Source organism: Myotis nattereri, assembly GCF_964212035.1.
Source record: "Myotis nattereri genome assembly, chromosome: 15".
Lineage (NCBI taxonomy): Eukaryota > Metazoa > Chordata > Mammalia > Chiroptera > Vespertilionidae > Myotis > Myotis nattereri.
The window spans coordinates 46,897,042-46,915,678 of NC_138090.1; the positions used below are offsets into that span (position 1 = coordinate 46,897,042).

The 18,637-nt window shown below is 44.8% G+C and overlaps 1 protein-coding gene across 1 annotated transcript; it reads left to right on the plus strand.

Annotated features, from left to right (window-relative positions):
- Window positions 1-253: 253 nt before the first annotated feature.
- On the plus strand, window positions 254-3,469 carry LOC308530639 (insulin growth factor-like family member 3; the record flags this gene model as incomplete). The annotated part of the gene is made up of 4 exons (XM_081107340.1): window positions 254-272; window positions 611-661; window positions 3,013-3,066; window positions 3,195-3,469. 4 exons carry the CDS (start codon window positions 254-256, stop codon window positions 3,467-3,469), a joined length of 399 nt encoding a protein of 132 aa, XP_080963466.1.
- Between the last annotated feature and the right edge of the window lie 15,168 nt (window positions 3,470-18,637).

The window sequence follows — 18,637 nt, forward strand, 5'->3', positions numbered from 1 at the left end:
GGAATGGATCTTAAGTAATATTCACACTGAGGCTTTGAGATATCTGAGAAGATGGAAATCAGTTGGAACTGGTTCAGGAATAATTAATTAAAATGCGTTTTTTTTTCTTCATGCAACTATGACTCCATGCACCTCTCTTTCTGGCAGCCCTGACCTTTTGTTGTAATGTGAGTATATAAGTCACAGTCTACGGTCCCACACCCAGTCCTCCTGCTGCTCTGCCATCAACTACTCTGGAGGGTCATCAAGAACCATGGTGTCCAGAAGCTTTGGTAAGAGGGCACCAGCCCCAAGTCTAGCGTATGCGTTATCACACCCGTAGTGTACCTCTGAGCCCCAAACTTAATTCTCTTTCCTAGTCAATTTTTGGCTTCCCATCCCGTAACCCCCACCCCTGTGACATGTCTGACTGCATTACAATCTCTCCCCCAATCTGCAAATTTCAGAATCTTAGCTCTTCTCAGAGCCCTCCCTGCTACCCAGAGTCCATCTCAAAATCCACTCTGAGCTGTTGACAATGAAGGAAGCTCATTGGGATCATCTTGGGCCCCACAATAGTGACCAGAAGGCTACTCTCCAGAATTATTCTCATTCCCCTTCTGCTTCTCAGCTGCCGTCTTCACTTTTGAACTCCTGTTCTCAGACTCTGAAGGCCTCACAGGTGAGAATGGTGCAGGGACGAGGGCTCCCAAGGTCTAAGACCGGTCCTGGAGTTCATTCTGCTCTGGCTTGTTCAGATACTGGGCTGTGCATGTGCCATCCAGCACCCAAGTGTGGGGCGAGATCTACAACCCCTTGGAGCAGTGCTGTGATGAGCGCACCGTCCTGTCCTTGAACCACACCCGCCTCTGTGGCCACAGCTGCACCTTCTGGCCCTGCTTCCAGCACTGCTGCCTTGAGTCCTGGGGCTCTCAGAATCGGGCCGTTGTCAGGTTTAAGGTCCCAGGCACTAAATCCAACTGCATTGCCGCCCCCCTCAGCAGGATCTGTGGCCAGGTAAGAGTCCAGTTCTGGCTGTGGGCAGGGCAGGGGATGGCATTTGGTGCATCAGTCTCTGCTGAGTTTCCCATCACCCATCTCTGGGTCAATATGTCATCTGTTCTCTCGCTCTCTCTGGTTTATAGGTAATATGCTCCTGGGCCTAACTCCAAGGGCAACGGGAGGAGAGTTTGGGCGTCCAAGAGTTCTGTGGTTCCATTTCTTTGTCTGAACACCACCACCTTGCCAACAGTGGAGAGCCACATGGCAGAACCTGAGAGCTCTGTCAGGCAACTCAGACACTATTTGCTCCCTTGGCACTGGCCCTGCTGGGCTGCCCCTTGCAGCTCTCTGTTCCTTCCAGCCAAAGGGAATTCCTGATACATACTGCTTCCTCCCTCTCCAGGTCCAGCCATGAGCTTCTGGCTGCAGGGCTGCTTCTCTGGGCCTTCTGCACTTTCCTCCCTTCTCCTCTCCCCATTTATTCTTGGTTGCCCACTTTTAGATGGTTCAATGCCTGGTTTCCTCAGGCATGGGTCTGTGTTGAGCAGTGATTTCTTTGTTGAAATATAGTTAGTTAGCAATTCAGGTCCTTTGCATTTCAATGCAAGTTGTAGGATCAGTTTGTTGATTTCTGAAGTCTTCCAGTTTATGAACATGGATGCATTACAGTTTGTTTATGTATTCTCTTCACTTTCTTTCAACAATGTTCTGTTGTCCTCAGTTTACAGCATTTGCACTTCTTTTGTTAAGTTTATTCATAAGTATTTAATTTGGGTTCTATTGTAAATAGAATTATTTTCTTAATTTCATTTTCAGATGGTCTTTGCTAGTGTATACAATTGATTTTTATATGTTGATCTTGTATCTTACAACCTTGCTGACTTTCTCAGTTTGTTCTGTTGGGTCTTGGTAGCTTCCTTAGAATTTTTAATATATAAGATCATGTCATTTGCAAATAGAAATATTTTTACTTCTTTTCCAATCTGAATGCACTTCCTTTCTTTTCTGGCCTATTTTCTCTGACTTAAACATCTCCTACTATGTTGAATAGAGTGGTGAGAGTGGACATACTTGTCCTGCTCGTGATGTTAAAGGGAGAGACTTCAGTCTTTCACCATTTAGTATGATATGTTGTGAGCTTTATTGTGGGTAGTCTTCATCAGGTTGAGGAGGTTCTTTTCTATTAACAGCTTGTTCTATGTTGGGGTTTTTAAAAGTATAAAAATGTAGATTTTGTCAAATGCTTTTTCTGTATCATTTTAGGTAACTTGTGCTTTAACCTATATTATAGTCATGTTATTGCCTCTATAAAAAACATTCATGTCCATCCTTTTGAACTTCATCTCTCAAACTTCATCCACAGTCATGGTGCCCAGAAGCTGAAATACAGGAGAGCTCCAACTGCAAGACCAAGTCAAACCAAATCATACCCCCCAAAGCAACCATGAACCCCAATTCTCTCCCCATCTAACCTCAGCTTCCTTCATCCTTCCAAATCACTTTATTGATACCTTTAATACCTGCTCTGACCTTCTGCCAACTGGGAAACTTCACTGCATTCTTACAATTGTAACATATGGTTCAAAGAGTTCCCCCTCCCCCCATTCTCTCCCCTCAAGGGATCCAGTATGTTTAGGACCAGATTTCTGGACTCTTACCTGTGTCAGGAACTAGCCCAGGGGTGGGCAAACTTTTTGACTCGAGGGCCACAATGGGTTCTTAAACTGGACCGGAGGGCCAGAACAAAAGCATGGATGGAGTGTTTGTGTGAACTAATATAAATTCAAAGTAAACATCATTACATAAAAGGGTACGGTCTTTTTTTTTTTTTTTAGTTTTATTCATTTCAAACGGGCCGGATCCAGCCCGTGGGCCATAGCTTGCCCACGGCCGAACTAGACCCTACGTAGAGATGATCCCAAACTCAAATCTTTAAAACAAATCTGGAACTAAGCCTTCTACACACTGGCCTGCCCTCCCTGGGGTCCACAACCCCAGCCTCGGCCTTAACCCTCCTTCCTTCTTCTCCAGGTTTCATCTGCATATTAGCCTCCCTCCTCCTCCTCCTCCTGTGCTTAAAGTCAGGTGAGTGCAGGGTGGAAAGAATGAAGAGGGACGAGACTGCCCTTGGGAAGTGGTTTAAAGAGGATCCTGATTCAGGGGATGGGGATAGTGCCTGGTTCTCCTTGAAGTCACCAGCAATTTGTCTCCAGGGGCCCACATGAACTCCGGCCTGTGGCTGTGCCAGCGAGCACCCAGATGCGGGAACCAGATGTACAACCCCATGGAGAAATGCTGTGATCATGACACCATCCTGTCCCTCAACCGGACCAACCTCTGTGGCCCCGGCTGCACGTTCTGGCCCTGCTTTGAGCTCTGCTGTCCTGAGTCCTTTGGCCCCCAGAAGAGATTTGTTGTGAGGCTGAAGGTTCTAGGCATGAAGTCACGGTGCCCTACCTCTCCCATCTCCAGAGTCTGTCCCAAGTAAGGACCTGCCTCACTCAAGATGACAACAGGACAAGGGGGCTAAGGCAGGGATGGACTCTGGAGGCTGGGGCCCTCCTGAATATGGATCCCAGTCCTGCACCTCCCATCCCTTTCCATGTTTGAATCTCTCCTAAACCGCTCAGTCTCCATCTCTTTCATTTTCTGCAGCATATGAGGGACAACCTGGACATCCTATTGGAACCTTGGAACATCTGGCTAAAAGCACGCACCCTAAGATATGAGAGGAAATGGGTGGGTGGTATGGTTTTCAAATGATAAAAACATGTCCTAGATCCTGGTGAGGTTAGATGTGTTCTTTCTGAATTTCGTGTGGCAACTTGCTGAGCAATGATTACACAGGAACGTCTCTCTGCTCCTAAAGCCGCCCCTGCCCACAGCGATCAGGGTCTCCTCAGTCAGCCTAAGTGTCCTCTCTCTCCTCTGGGTCAGGGTTCTTCTCTCTTCAAGGGGACAGGAGTGAGGGTGGGAGGTGGATATTCCTCCCTGTGGGGGAGACAACCCAGCCCCAGAGCCACCTTTTGGTTCCTGCACCTGCAGCTCCTGTGGGAGGTGGGGAGGATGGAAGCTGCCCCGAGGAGCTGGGGCATTGCTGGGTTAAATGATAAACATCTAAATATTTTTAAATAGTATACAATACTCAAACATTGGTTGCTAGACACAATTTAATTCGCCTGCTCTTAGTTTTTATTACAGAAGGTCTCTTGTACTTTGTTGGATGTATATTTTCTTGAAAGGAAGTGTGTTGTTAAATGTCAATCTAAGAAATGTTGGCTGTTTACTTTTTGGTTGTCATTGAAAAATGAAGGTTTCTAAGAGTGAAGAATCCTAATATATTTTAAAGAAAAAAGAAATAAAAGGTCTGTACAAGTTGCTGAAGGTATGACAGAAAGAAAGAATATTAGAGTAGAAATACTTAATGGAAGGTCTGAGGCATGGTTATGCATTTTTGAAGGACGTAGAAAGAAGGTTTGAAGGCTAATTTGAAAGTGTGAAATTTGTGAAGGTTGCATATGTGATGAGAAGAAAACGAGAAATGTTAAAAGAAGGAAATAAGTTCTAAAGTTAACTATTTACAAGAAATATAAAAGGGCCAGTTTACTCTGATCAAGAAAGTAAGGTTTCAGCCTCCAAGCCTGGCAGGACAAGGTTGCTGGATTCTTCTTAAGCTAAACCAGAATATTTAGCAGCAGAATTTAAAGATAAGAGTGTGCATAATGCCTCAGACCACCATCCAGCCTGCTCTTCAGATTGGCTGGGGTGGTGGGGGCGGTGGGGGGGGCGGAGATCTGTACTTAATGGGTCAAATGTATAGGTTTGCTTACTTTGCTTTTCAATAAAGGAGCATACTTTAATTACTTGATAAGTTAGCTTTTCACAATATAATCAAGGTCTCATATAAACTCATTCATGTGAGAAGCCAATATTTTATGAGCAACTGGTTCTAGTAAAGTCCAAAGTAAAATTTGCATATATATGCAAATGAGCACTAGCCAAAAAAGAATGCTATTTAGAAGTAAATTTAAGCTTAAAAAGAAGAAAAAAGAAACAAAGGAAGAAATGTAAAAATCTCTTCCACTACTATTTACCAAGTAAACTAAAAGGTATTATTGAAGCATTAAATCTCACCATTAATGAGACACCATAAGTAAAAAGAAAGTTACTTTTACTTGAGATGTATGCATTGCAGTATTGGCCAACATGTTTCTCTCCTACCTATTTTCCTGGACAGCAACTAAGATGGTTGCTCTGCTTGAAAGAAAGTAAAAGTCTTTAGTGCAGCAATTTAAGGTTTTAAAGTAAAAACAGCAAGGATTAAGGTTCAGTAAAAATAAGAAGTTAAGCCAGTGAGTGGCAGATTACCAACTCAGGAAATTTAAAGTACCAAATTTGGCTGGTCTGAGTGCAGTGTCTTACTTCTTATCCAACCATCCTGGCCCCTGGCCTCAACTGCTCCTTTCCTTCCTTTTCTCTTTTCCCTTGGATAACAGCCCATTCTAGCATTACCTCCCACTTTCACTGCAATAAAATCTCAACCACTCATCTGTCACCTCTTATTGGCAGTGCCATGGTGACTACCCTCTCAGCTTGGAGTGCAGAACTAGAAAAAGGAACCTCATACCTTTTAGTCCACCTATTCTCCTTACACCTATCAGCTTGTCTCCATGATCAGGAATTTTTCTTCCTCTGTGGGAAAAACACATAAATCTGTCTCCCCATCAGCTGGACAGGAATCTGTACTCTCATCTTTCACCCAATATAGATATAGCCCCCAATAATCAGTCTTTACCTGCCCGTGTAACCCATCATATCTGACACAAAAGAGGAGTCCAGATAATCCCTCTCCGAATAACCCTGGGCATCACAGCAGGGGTTGGAACTGCCATAGGGACTTAACCACTGCTCTACCTATTTTGAGATCCTGTCTCAGGACCTACAAGAAACCTGTGGATGCCTAGCAAGGGGCAAAACTTGGAAAACAGGAACCTCACCCCCAGGGTAACCTACTCTCCCCTTTCATATCACTAGTGAGGCAACGGAGACCCCTACTCTTTTCCCCCCTAAAAATAACATCTAGGTCTCAGTTGTATTTCAGCTCCAGGCCCAGAAAAGCAGCAAAATTACGCAAGTGATGCTGTGGCGGCCTCAGGACCAGCTTTTACCTCCCAAGTCACTCAACAGGACCACTTTCGAGACTTCACCAACCAGTCTCTTGGGAAAATCATGCTTCTGCAACTCTCATCCAGCCTACTACTCTCAGAGTCCGTTCCCCTGTGATCTTGACGTCCCACCTCAGCAGGAAGCAATTACAGAAGATATGACCTTCGTCCCTATTCCATAAACAAAAAGGCTGGAATGTTAGATTTGATCGAGCAATTGAATTGATACCCCTCCCCCTAGGAACTGGCTTTTCAGGTCATTTCACTATAGTCATTCCCTTTGCTTAGACCACATTTCACTTCTAGTGACCACATTTCATTATCTCCCCCTCCAGGTATGCATAAAGAGGTCTCCACCCAGAAAAAATCCTGCCAAAAGTCCTTTAAAGGCCTCTGACTCCCGTCACTGGGTGCTGGAGCCATTCAGGCTCAGCCACCTGGTGTGTGGATGATCGAATAAATTTGTAATCCCTCGCCATTCTGGCCTTGTGTGTTCCTCCTTCGGCGACCTAACATCTATGACTAAAGAGGGAGAAGGATACCGATTGTGAGCAAGTGAATGAGAGAGAAACAGAGAGGAAGAGGCAGACTTCTGGGCCACTTTGTTTCCTGCTGAGTGTCTTGGTCACGAGCACCTGGAAGCCCAGTGGGAGGCTCGGTGCAGAGCACTGCAGGGTCAGCAGCTGATTTGGAACCTGGCAGGGCTACGTGACCACAGGCTTGTCAAATGTAAGCCTGCATTTCCCATCTGAAAACTGGTGACAAGGAAGTCATGCAGTGAGCAGATGGGTACAGAGGTCTGCTCGGTGCAGGCACAGTATTAGTGTCGGGGTCAGAGAGAGGACCGAGTCACTGTGCGGGACTAGGCCTGCTGCTGTGCTGGTATCAGGCCCTGAGCAGGACAGCACAGTAGTCAGAACTTTACTCTGGGCCCAAACACATCCTGGGTTCAAATCCCAGCTCTGTCACATTCTGCAGCATGGTCGAGGTGAATTGGGGCCAGTTACTATAGCCTCTAAGTGCCTCATTTCCCCAGCTGGAAAGCGGGGACCCTGCAATTCCTAAACTCATGGGGTAGTCGAGATGATTAAAAGGCTGGATGCATATAAAGGGCTGAGAAGAGACACAGGACCTGATAGGGGGGACCTATACTCTGATAGAGCACCTGAATTAATCTGAAAAATAATATTATTTTAAATCTTAGAACACATAGGGGTTAAGTTTCTTATATGTGAATAGGGGGTTAAGTTTTCCTTAAGTTTCCTTTTCAAGGCCTGTGGGAAGTGATTAAGGAGGTGACTCAGCTGTGAATCCAGCAAGCAGAACCACTAAGCAGGGTTAGACCCACCCACCAGAAGTCAAACATCATCTCATCAACATCATCTTATAGCCTGTAACTGATGACAATAGCTGACGTCTTCAAACCTCTAGGACTGCATGTAGCTGCATTCCATATCCCAGTCCACTCCCCTTTATAATCCTGTCCCCTGAATCTTTCTGGAGATAGGATTTGAATGCTTGTAAGCGCCCTGTATTCTTGGTTGGCTAGCCTTCTCAATAAATGCTTTATGTGATTCAACCCTGACTTTGTTATTGGACAAAGAGACAGGCAGCCCGAGCTTATCTGGGAGTTTCCTGGTAACAGACCCACCAAGTTCTCAGAGTTGCTCACTATTCTCACCCCCCAGTAAGTCTCAGCATCAATGTGTCCCTCTCCTGACTCACAGAATCTAAGTTCATTCACATGTCATTTTTTTTTATTTATTTGACATCTCCTTCCCCTGAAATTAATGGTGAAAATAACATTTCTGACATAGAACCTCAAACATTTCCAAATATCATAGCGATCATGAGAAAAAAAGAACAAAGTTGAAGGAATCACACTGCCCATTAACAAACTATACTACAAGGCCATAGTAATCAAAACAGCATGGCACTGCCCAGCCAGTTGAGGCTCAGTGGTTCAGCATCAATCCATGCACCAAGAGGTCACTGGTTTGATTCTGCGTCAGGACACATGCCCGAGTTGCGAGCTCGATCCCCAGCAAGGCATGTGCAGGAGGCAACCAGTCGATGTTGATGCTTTTCTTTCATCAATGTTTCTTCTCTCTCTCTCTCTCAGATCAATAAAAATATTTTTTGAAAACATTGTACAGGCATAAAAAGAGACATATAGATCAATGGAATATAGAGAACCCAAAAATAAAACCATGACTTTATGGTCAATTAATATTTGACAAAGGAGGCAAGAAGGTACAGTGGGTTAAAGACAATCTATTCAACAAATGGTGCTAAGAAAATTGGACAGCTACATGCAAAACACAGGCCAGTCTAAGACCTCGGTGATTCCTCTTTCCCTCTCAGGAAACTAGAAAAATGTGAACACTCCCTGATCGGCCTGTTGGAGACTGAGGGACCACATGGCGGAGAACCCCAAGCGGGCTCACCCTCCTCTCCAGAAACACGTCCTCTCTCCTCACTTCCTGCTGTCCTCACCTGTGTTCCCACCATAATTGCACTCAGGAAGGTGAGGACGCTGGCAGCAGCTGAGGGGGAGGAGGGGAACTGAGGATGGGGCTTCGAGGGACATCCTCTGGGAGGCAAGTGAGCAGGTCTGCAGCTGGGTTAGGTTAGAGCTATTTTGAGTGAGGGTCTAGTACCTCCTGAAAACATTTTCCTGCAGAAGTCTGATGCAGTCCCAGATTCTCATCAGTGGGGAGTCCCTTCCATGGGGGAAAGGCCTACAGTGCTGATACCTGACTCACTGTCAGCGTCAGCCTCCCTCTGGCGTCTTTTGGGAGCACTTTGGCAGGAGTGGCAGAGTCAGCTGGTCTTGACCACGTGCCAGCACGGAAGGAACTCCTCAGGGCACAGTGCCTGCAAATAGGCGGGAGCAGGGAACATCACCGCTTTCCCGGGTGCTGCTCTGGGGCCATTCAGAGGCTACAGTCAGGACCCACCCAGGCTGCGGGGGTGATGGAGGAGGGCCTCTGGCCGGCTGTAGTCACACATGGAATCTGGCTGTTGGACCTTCAGCCTGTCTCTCCCTAGTTTACTCAAGTCCAGCAGAGAAATAAGTCAAATGGAAATCTCCATTGCCTTCCTCCTCCTTATTCCCCTTTCTACATCAATAGCTTCTAGTCCTGAGCTTTCAGACAAGAGGAAGGACTTGAGCTGCACATAGATTTTGGTGACAAGCAACACAGGGACAGGTGTGAGGTCTTAATTAGAAAGTTAGATGTTGATGTTCCTTTGATTCCTTCTCTCTCTGTTTGTTATATGTTCAAAAAATACTCTTGCCCTAGCCGGTTTGGCTCAGTGGATAGAGCATTGGCCACCAACTGAAGGGTCCTGGTTTCAACTCCTGGTCAGGGCACATGCCCAGGTTGTGTGCTCGATCCCCAGTAAGAGTAGTGCAGGAGGCAGCCGAGCAATGATTCTCTCTCATCATCAATGTTTCTATCTCTCTCTCTTCCTCTCTGAAATCAATAAAAATATATTTAAAAATATATATTCTTACCCCTGGCTGGGATATGCCAAGGTTCCAGGCTTGATCCCCTGTCAGGGCACATACAAGAATCAGCCAATGAATACATACATAGTGGAACAACAAATCAATGTTTCTCTCTGTCTCTCTACCAAATCAATAAATAACTTTAAAAAGAAGAAAAATATTAAGTGCCTATTATGTGCCCACCATTGTTTTAAGCACAAGGAAACCAGGAAATAAGACAGACAAGATGCCTGCTCTTATGGAGCCCCCTCTCAAGTTTGAAAGAAAAAAAAATGCATGTAAATACATTGATACATTATTTTATCCTCACAGGTGAAAAAAATATAATAAAAGGGTAAAGCACTAGAGAGTAAGAGATTTCACAGGGGATAACATGAGAAAGGGTGTTCGCCCTTTGGTAACTGGGCCAGGTCTCTTTGCCAGTGAGGAAAGGGCCCAAGGGTGACTCCTCCCTTCCTGTCCTGCCCTTACGGTTTGTTAGGTTCATGTTTATCTGGCAGATGAGGTGACTGGCAACCCTTCAGGTCCGTAAACACTAGAAGATCCAAACATTTGTTTTGGTCTAATACAGAGGTCCCCCTCCCTTACCCATGGGGATACGTTTTACTAGTCCCAGTGGATGTCTGAAACCACGGATGGTACCGAGCCCTCATCAACTTCTTCAACTCTGCCAGGAACGTGGCAGCGGCCTCTTCATCGGCAGGCACAGCCTCTCCAGCAATGTTTATATTTCTCAGTTCGACTTCATTCCTGAATCTGTGTGACCATCCCTTAGTGGCAGAAAATAGCTTGGTGTCACTCCTTCCAGGGGGTCCCTGCTGAAGGTGATGTTTAAGTTCTATGCTCTGTGGAGCACCACGTTGTCATCAATAGAAACACATTTTCCATTCATATCTTTTTTAAAATTTAAATTCTTTTATTTTTTTAATTGATTAAGATATTACATATGTGTACCCTCTACCCCCCCCCCCCGCTCATCCCCTCACCCCCCCGTTGTCCGTGTCCATTGGTTAGTCCTATATGCTTGCATATAAGTCCTTTGGTTGATCCTTCCCCCTTGTCCCCACCCTCCCCTACCTTCCCTCCAAGGCCCGACAGTCCAATCAAAGCCTCTCCGTCTCTGGATCAGTCCTTGTTCATCAGTTTATGTTGTTCATTATATTCCACAAATAAGTGAGATCTTGTGGTATTTATCCGCTCTCCAGTTCCATCCATGCTGTGGCAAATGGTAAGAGTTCCTTTTTCTTCTTCCTCTTCTTAAAGAATACCTTTCAGCATTTCATAGAATGCTGGTTTGGTGGTGATGAACTCCTTTAGCTTTTCCTTATCTGTGAAGCTCTTTATCTGACCTTCAATTCTGAATGATAGCTTTGCTGGATAAAGTAATCTTGGTTGTAGGTTCTTGGTATTCATCACTTTGAATATTTCTTGCCACTCTCTTCTGGCCTGCATGGTTTCTGTTGAGAAATCAGCTGACAGTCGGATGGGTACTCCCTTGTAGGTAACTGACTGTCTTTCTCTTGCTGCTTTTAAGATTCTCTCCTTATCTTTTGCTCTTGGCATTTTAATTATGATGTGTCTTGGTGTGGTCCTCTTTGGATTCCTTTTGTTTGGGGTTCTCTGCGCTTCTTGGACTTGTAGGTCCATTTCTTTCACCAGGTGGGGGAAGTTTTCTGTCATTATTTCTTCAAAAAGGTTTTCAATATCTTGCCCTCTCTCTCCTTCTGGTACCCCTATAATTCTGATGTTGGTACGCTTGAAGTTGTCCCAGAGGTTCCTTACACTATCTTCATACTTTTTGAATCTCTTTTCTTTTTTCTTTTTCGGTTGGGTATTTTTTGTTTCTTTGTATTTCAAATCTTTGACTTGATTCTTGGGATCCTCTTGTCTGCTGTTGGATCTCTGTAAAATATTCTTTATTTCAATCAGTGTATGCTTAATTTCTAGTTGGTCCTTTTTCATGTCCTCCATGGTCTCACTATACTCCTTGAGGGATTCATTAAATTTATCGGCGGTTTCCATAAAATTCTTGAAAAACCTTATAAACGTGGCCTTGAACTCTATATCCAGTCGTCTGTCCTCCTCCGTTTCTGACAATTGTGACCTGTTTCTCTGTCTCCGCATTTTGGCTGCTTCCCTGTGTTGATAGAGTGTCCCTGCGCGCCAGGTGTCCTGTAGGGCCCAGTAGCTCAGCCTCCCCAGTTACCTGGGGTGGACACTCTTGGTGCACTCTTGGTGCCTTGGTTGATGTAGGATCACTGGGAGGAATTGACCTCCAGGCCAATTGGCTGTGGGAAGCAGCTGTGTCTGAAGTGGGAGAGTGGTCCCCCTCTGACCACTGGGTACAGTGGCTCCTGGATCTAAGGAGGTGCTAATTCAGCCCCTGCCTGAGGCCACAGAGCAGGAACCACGAAGAGGCTCAGCTGTGAAGCAATGCAAGCCGCTGCGGGGCCTTGGGCCTTCTCTTGGAAGTTCCGGGTCTGGGTGGCCCGGCTGCAGTTAGGTAATTATCAGGTTGCAAAGGGCCGGGGCATTCACATGCAAAAGCCTCTGCCGCAGCCTGGGTGGGGCGGGGTCTCAGGGAGTCAAAAGGCCGGAGAAAGAAGCAATGGCTGATTCTCCGCGCCCGGAGTCGCGCGTCTCAGTGTCCCGGTAATGGCTGCAAGCACCTCTGAGGGAAATCCGCCCTCAAGTTCGCCCGCTGCCGCCTGAGAGAGCAGCCTCTCCCCGTATGTGTCCTGGTTCCCCAGAGACTTCCCAGAACCGGAGATCAGAGCAGTCGGGAGCTTGTGATTCAAAAAGACAGCCGGGTCCTCAGGTGCCACCCCCTTTCCGCGCGGGCGAGCCGCCGCCGTACCTCTGCACTCAGCCTCCGCAGCTCCTCTGGCTCTCAGCGTGCTTTTCTTTTCTTCTAGTTGTAGAAATTACACTCAGCCAGCCTTCCTGTTGTTCTGGACGATGTTTGCTCCGTCCTTTGGGATAATTTTCAATTGCTGTGGGAGGCGACTATTTCCCGGTGTTTATCTATGCCGCCATCTTAGTTTCTCCTAAAATTTAAATTCTTTATCGTTTAAAGTGTTACATAAGTCTCCTTCCCCCCCCCCCCGCCCCCCGCCCCATTGACCTCTCCCCAGACGGTCCCACCCCCCAGCACATGCCTTCACTCCCCTACTGTCTGTGCCCATTGGTTATGCTCATATGCATGCATACAAGTCCTTTGGCTGATCTCTTACCCTCCCTCCCCTATTCATGTCTTTCATCCACAGATTTAATGCCTTTTCCATCTTAACAAGCACTTATCACACACTTGGCTATAACTTTTTCAGTTTGAAGTGAGACAGCAAAACTAGCGTGAATTTCTTTTTCCTTCTAAACAATTTCACAGGTTGAAGATTCGTTCTTACCATAGATATTAGCTACCTCAACATATAATTTTCCTTCTCTTGCCTTATGAAGTTGAAAACTTTCACCTTTTCACTTAAAGGAAGCACTTTATGGCTTCTCATTGGCCTATCTGAATCACCAGCATCACTAATCTTGTGCTTTGGGGCCGCTAGTAAGTAAAATAAGGGTGACTTGAACCCAAGCACTGTGATACCCCAACATTCAACCTGAGAACCAAGATGGCCACTAAGTCACTAACAGGTGGGTAGCATGTACAGTGTGGAGTCACTGGACAAAGGGAGGATTCAGGTCCTGGGTGGGAAGGAGTGGGACAGTATGAGATTTTATCACACTGTTTAGAACATTGCACAATTTTAAAACTTATAAGTGGCTTACTGCTGGAATTTTCCACTTAATATTTTTGGATCACAGTTGACTGTGGGTAACTGAAACCGTCAGCCTGCAGACTGAAGGGTCCCAGGTTCGATTCCGGTCAAGGGCATGTACCTTGGTTGCGGGCACATCCCCAGTAGTAGGTGTGCAGGAGGCAGCTGATGGATGTTTCTCTCTCATCGATGTTTCTAACTCTCTATCCCTCTCCCTTCCTCTCTGTAAAAAATCAATAAAATATATTTTTTTTAAAAAAAGAATATCCCGTATGTTATGTGAAAAGTCATGTTAATTGTACACACTGACTCTGGAGACAATCTTGGGCGCCACCCAGTGGCCATCTCGGTGTTTCCCAAGTCCATTCGAGTGGATTAAACATCTGGCCTTTCCCCACCCAATTCTTCCTCAGTTATTTAAGCCACGAGGATCTCCTTTATTAATTTTGGAGGCATCCAAAAAAAGCTTGTTTCCTCTCAGAAGGTGGATAATCTCACCAGGGGTCTGGGGCCTCAAAGTGGGACTCGAGGATATAATCTCAAAGTCTGGAAACGACTTGAATTTCTCAAGTGGTTGGGGATGCGGCTTCTAGTTTGGCATAGTAACCACTTTATTTCCCTGAGGTCCCTCTGAGTTCTTTACATTACATCCCTCGGTTTTAATAATGGCAATTTGCTGGGGAAATAACAGTGCCTCCAGAGTTCCTACTCTCTGGGGTCCATTATTGACTGGGGTACCAGCTACTGTCAAATAGCCTCTGTTTCCCTAACAGTGATGGCGAACCTTTTGAGCTCGGCGTGTCAGCATTTTGAAAAACCCTAACTTAACTCTGGTGCCGTGTCACATATAGAAATTTTTTGATATTTGCAACCACAGTAAAACAAAGATTTATATTTTTGATATTTATTTTATATATTTAAATGTCATTTAACAAAGAAAAATCAACCAAAAAAAATGAGTTCGCGTGTCACCTCTGACACGCGTGTCATAGGTTCGCCATCACTGCAACACATCAAAGTCCTATTCTACCCCAAAGGCCTGGGGCTGTCAGTGCAGATGGTAACCTGCACTCCTGCTGCTCTTATGCAGAGTGAGAGCCCTCTTGTGGCTCTTTGCTGCCATTGACTTAAGAATGTACCCAAGAACAAAGTTGGAGGAATCACAATACCCAGATATGGAGTTATACTACAAAGCCATTTCCATCAAAACAGCCTGGTACTGGCACAAGAACAGGCATATAGATCAATGGAACAGAACAGAGACCCCGGAAATCGACCTAACTCATTAAACTCAATATTTGACAAAGGAGGCAAGAACATACAGCGGAGTCAAGACAGTCTCTTCGCTAAGTAGTGTTGGGAAAATTGGACAGATACATGAAAAAAAATGAAACTAGACCACCAACTTAACCATACACAACCATAAACTCAAAATGAATAAAAGACTTAAATGTAAGTTGTGAAATTATAAAAATCCTACAAGAAACCATAGGAAGCAAAATCCCAGACATCTCTTGTAGCAATATGTTTGCAGATACGTCTCTTAAGACAAAAGAAACTAAGGAGAAAATAAACACCTGGGGCTACATCATGATAAAAAGTTTCTGCACAGCAAAAGAAAACATCAGCAAAATGAAAAGGGAACCCACTGTATGAGAGAACATATGGTAATGATACACCTGATAAAGGATAATATCTAAAATATGTAAGGGACTCATACAACTTAACAAAAGGAAGACAAACAATCCAATTAAAAAATGGGCAAAGGGCCCCAGCTGGTTTGGCTCAGTGGATAAAGCGTCAGACTGTCGACTGAAGGGTCCTGGGTTTGATTCCAGTCAAGGGCACATGCCTGGGTTGTGGGCTCAATTCCCAGTAAGGAGTGTGCGGGAGGCAGCCAGTCAATGATTCTCTCTCATCATTGATGTTTCTATCATTCTTTCCTCTCCCTTCCTCTCTGAAATCAATAAAAATATATTTTTAAAAAATGGTCAAAGGACCTAAATAGACACTTTTCCAAAGTGGACATACAGATGGCCAAGAAGCACATGAAAACATGCTCAAAGTCACTAACCATCAGAGAGATGCAAATTAAAAGACAGTGAGGTATCACCTCACACCTGTCAGAATGGCTACCATCAACAAATCGACAAATGACAAGTGCTGGCGAAGATGTGGAGAAAAGGGAACCCTAGTGCACTGCTGGTGGGAATGCAGACTGGTGCAGCCATTATGGAAAACAGGATAGAGTTTCCTAAAAAAAAAAAAAAAAATTAAATATGGAACTGCCATTCGACTCAGTGATCCCACTTCTAGGAATATATCCTATGAAATGAGAAACACCAATCAGAAAGAATATATGCATCCCTATGTTCATAGCAGCACAAGTTATAACAGCTAACATTTGGAAACAGCCCAAGTGCCCATCAGTAGATGAGTGAATAAAAAAGCTGTGGTACATTTACACCATGGAATACTATGCAGCAGTAAAAAAAAAAAAAAAAAAAAAAAAAAACATAAGAAGAAGAAGAAGCATCTCTTACCCTTTGAGACAGCATGAAGGGACCTGGAGAGTATCATGCTAAGTGAAATAAGCCAGTCAGAGAAAGACAAGTATCACATGATCTCATTCATATGTAGAATCTAATGAACAAAATAAAATGATGAACAAAATAGACCCAGAGATACAGAAGCATGGAACAGACTGGAATCTCAGAGGGAAGACAGGGGTGGGTGGGTGGGAAGAGATCAATGGAAGAACTTGTATGCATATTTGCATAACCCATGGAAATAGAAAATAGGGTGGTGAAGGCCTGGAGCAGTGGGTGGGGTGGGCTAGAAGGGGTCAATGGGGGAAAAACAGGGGCATATATAATACTTTCAACAATGAAGATTTTTTTAAAAAAAGAATGTACTCTGGGTCAAGAAGTGAGCTGTCAGAACTGTCAGAACAGAAGATGAGATCATCCACATACTGGATTAAAGTGGAGTTTCCTGGAAATTGTATGTCCCTCAAATTTATATTAGGGTGTGCAAGAAGGGGGCAGGGGTCTCAGTGAGTCTTGGGGCATAAAATCTAGATATATTGCTGATTTTCCCAGGTGAAGACATGTTAAGTACTGGAAATCTTTATGGACAGGAATAGTAAAAAAAAAAAAAAGAAAAAAAGAAAAGAAAAAAAAAAAGAAAAAGAAAGAAAGAAAAGAAAAAAAAACTGAATACGAATTGATGACGGTGAGATATCAAGTCTGGGCTTGATGAGTTATTGATAGAGCTCAGATCTGGACTAGCCAATATCCTTTTCCATTTGGTTTTTTAGTGGCCAGAATGGGAGTGTTGCATGGACTGGAAGTGGGGAATAGGAGTTTGTCATCATAAATCTTTGATCCTGGGTTGAGCCTCTCAAATAGCTCCAGTTTTAAATGATATTGATGAATCTTGGGAAGTGGACATAAATAATAAAGGCCCTTATTCTACCTTAAGGAGCTTTGTGTCCAATGTATGTTCAATATCTGTGAAATTTGTTGACCACAAGAAGGAAGGTTACTGTTTTGGGCTTAGTTAAGTCCTTAGGCAGAAGGGTGCTATGTTTTCTCTGATTTCTCAGTCCTCAGATGGAATCAGGGGGAGTCTGAGACGCTTGAAGTTCCTCAGGGATGACGGTCGATCCCTTTGGCTTTTTCCAATCAAAGAGAAGCACCTGCAGGTCCAACCTATTGGCTATGTTGCTATACGTCGAGGAATTCTGGGAGTGTGCTTCCAGAGCAACTAGATTGTTTGGTAAATTGTGTCCTTTCCTTTTTGGGGACAGAAGAGTCCTTGCTGATGTCATGAAATTTGGATCTGACCAAGGTTCAACTGTTATTTCTTCTGTCAGTGTCACTTGGGAGTGGGTACCAGCTGCCTCTGGACTTCATCTGCGGAGATGGGGGCCCAGTGATTCTCAGGGTTACAGGGCGTTGAGGGGCTGGGACTTCCACCAGCGGAGGGTATTCTGGGGCGGAAGGATGCAGGGGAGAGCTGGGAGAAGAACATGGCGTCTCTGTGGGGTTTACTCAGACAGGAACATATTTCTGTAGACAGCTTAACGCCTCAACAGTTGAGTGAGGTTTGAATTATTTTGCTGTTTTCCAGCTTCTTCACAGCAGGTGAGATAAGCAACCTATTGCTTGTCCCTGACTTTTGTGCCTTTCTGCCTTAGGGAACCCCGAGGGGGACTGGTTTGGGGATATCCCAGGATCCCCAATGGACATTGCTATTCAAGAATGTCTTTAATGCCCTGGCCAGTGTCACTTAGTGGTTAGAACATCAACCTGTGCACGTAAGGGTCTTGGGTTCGATTCTTAGTTAAGAGCATGTACCTAGATTGCTGGTTCAATCCTCCCCGGCCCCAGTCGGGACTCATTCCTATTCATATCAATATTGACATCTCTCTCTCTCTCTCTCTCTCTCTCTCTCTCTCTCTCTCTCTCTCTCTCTCCTCACCTGAGGATATTTTCCCATTGATTTTTAGGGACAGTGGAAGACAGAGGGAAAGACAGAGGGAAACATGGATGTGAGCAAAACACAACTGGTTGCCTCCCGCAGGAGCCTAACCAGCGCCCAGGGCCAGGTAGGAACCTACAACCAAGGTATGTGCCTTTGACTGGAATCAAACCCGGGACCCTTTGGTCCACAGGCCAATGCTCTATCCACTGAGCCAAACTGGCTAGGGCGAACATTTCTCTCTCTCTCTCCCCTCATCCTTCCACTCTCTAAAAATTAATGGAAAAAACATCCTCCGGTGAGGATTAATAAAACAAACAAACAAACAAACAAACAACAACAACAAAAGTTAGACACAGCAAGATATTAGTGAAAGAGACAAAAATATATTTTATTCTGTAAATGATGACAGTAGGGGAAAAGCCGAGCTCCATTAAAGGGAGAATCAGGGTGGAGTGTGCGGGGGTGCGGTGGATTCAGAGATGTGAGAAAATTCAAGGGGCTGGCGAGTGTAGATAAGTGAGGCCGGCTGTGTTTGTCAGCTGACGGGGAAGTTAGGATCCCACCAAGTATAGTTGGCATACAATCTTATATTAGTTTGCGTGTACAATATAGTGATTTGACATTTATATACCTTACCATGTGATCACCACACTAAGTCTGGTAACCATCTGTCACTCTGCAAAGTTATCCCAATATCATTGCCTGATCTGCATTAATGA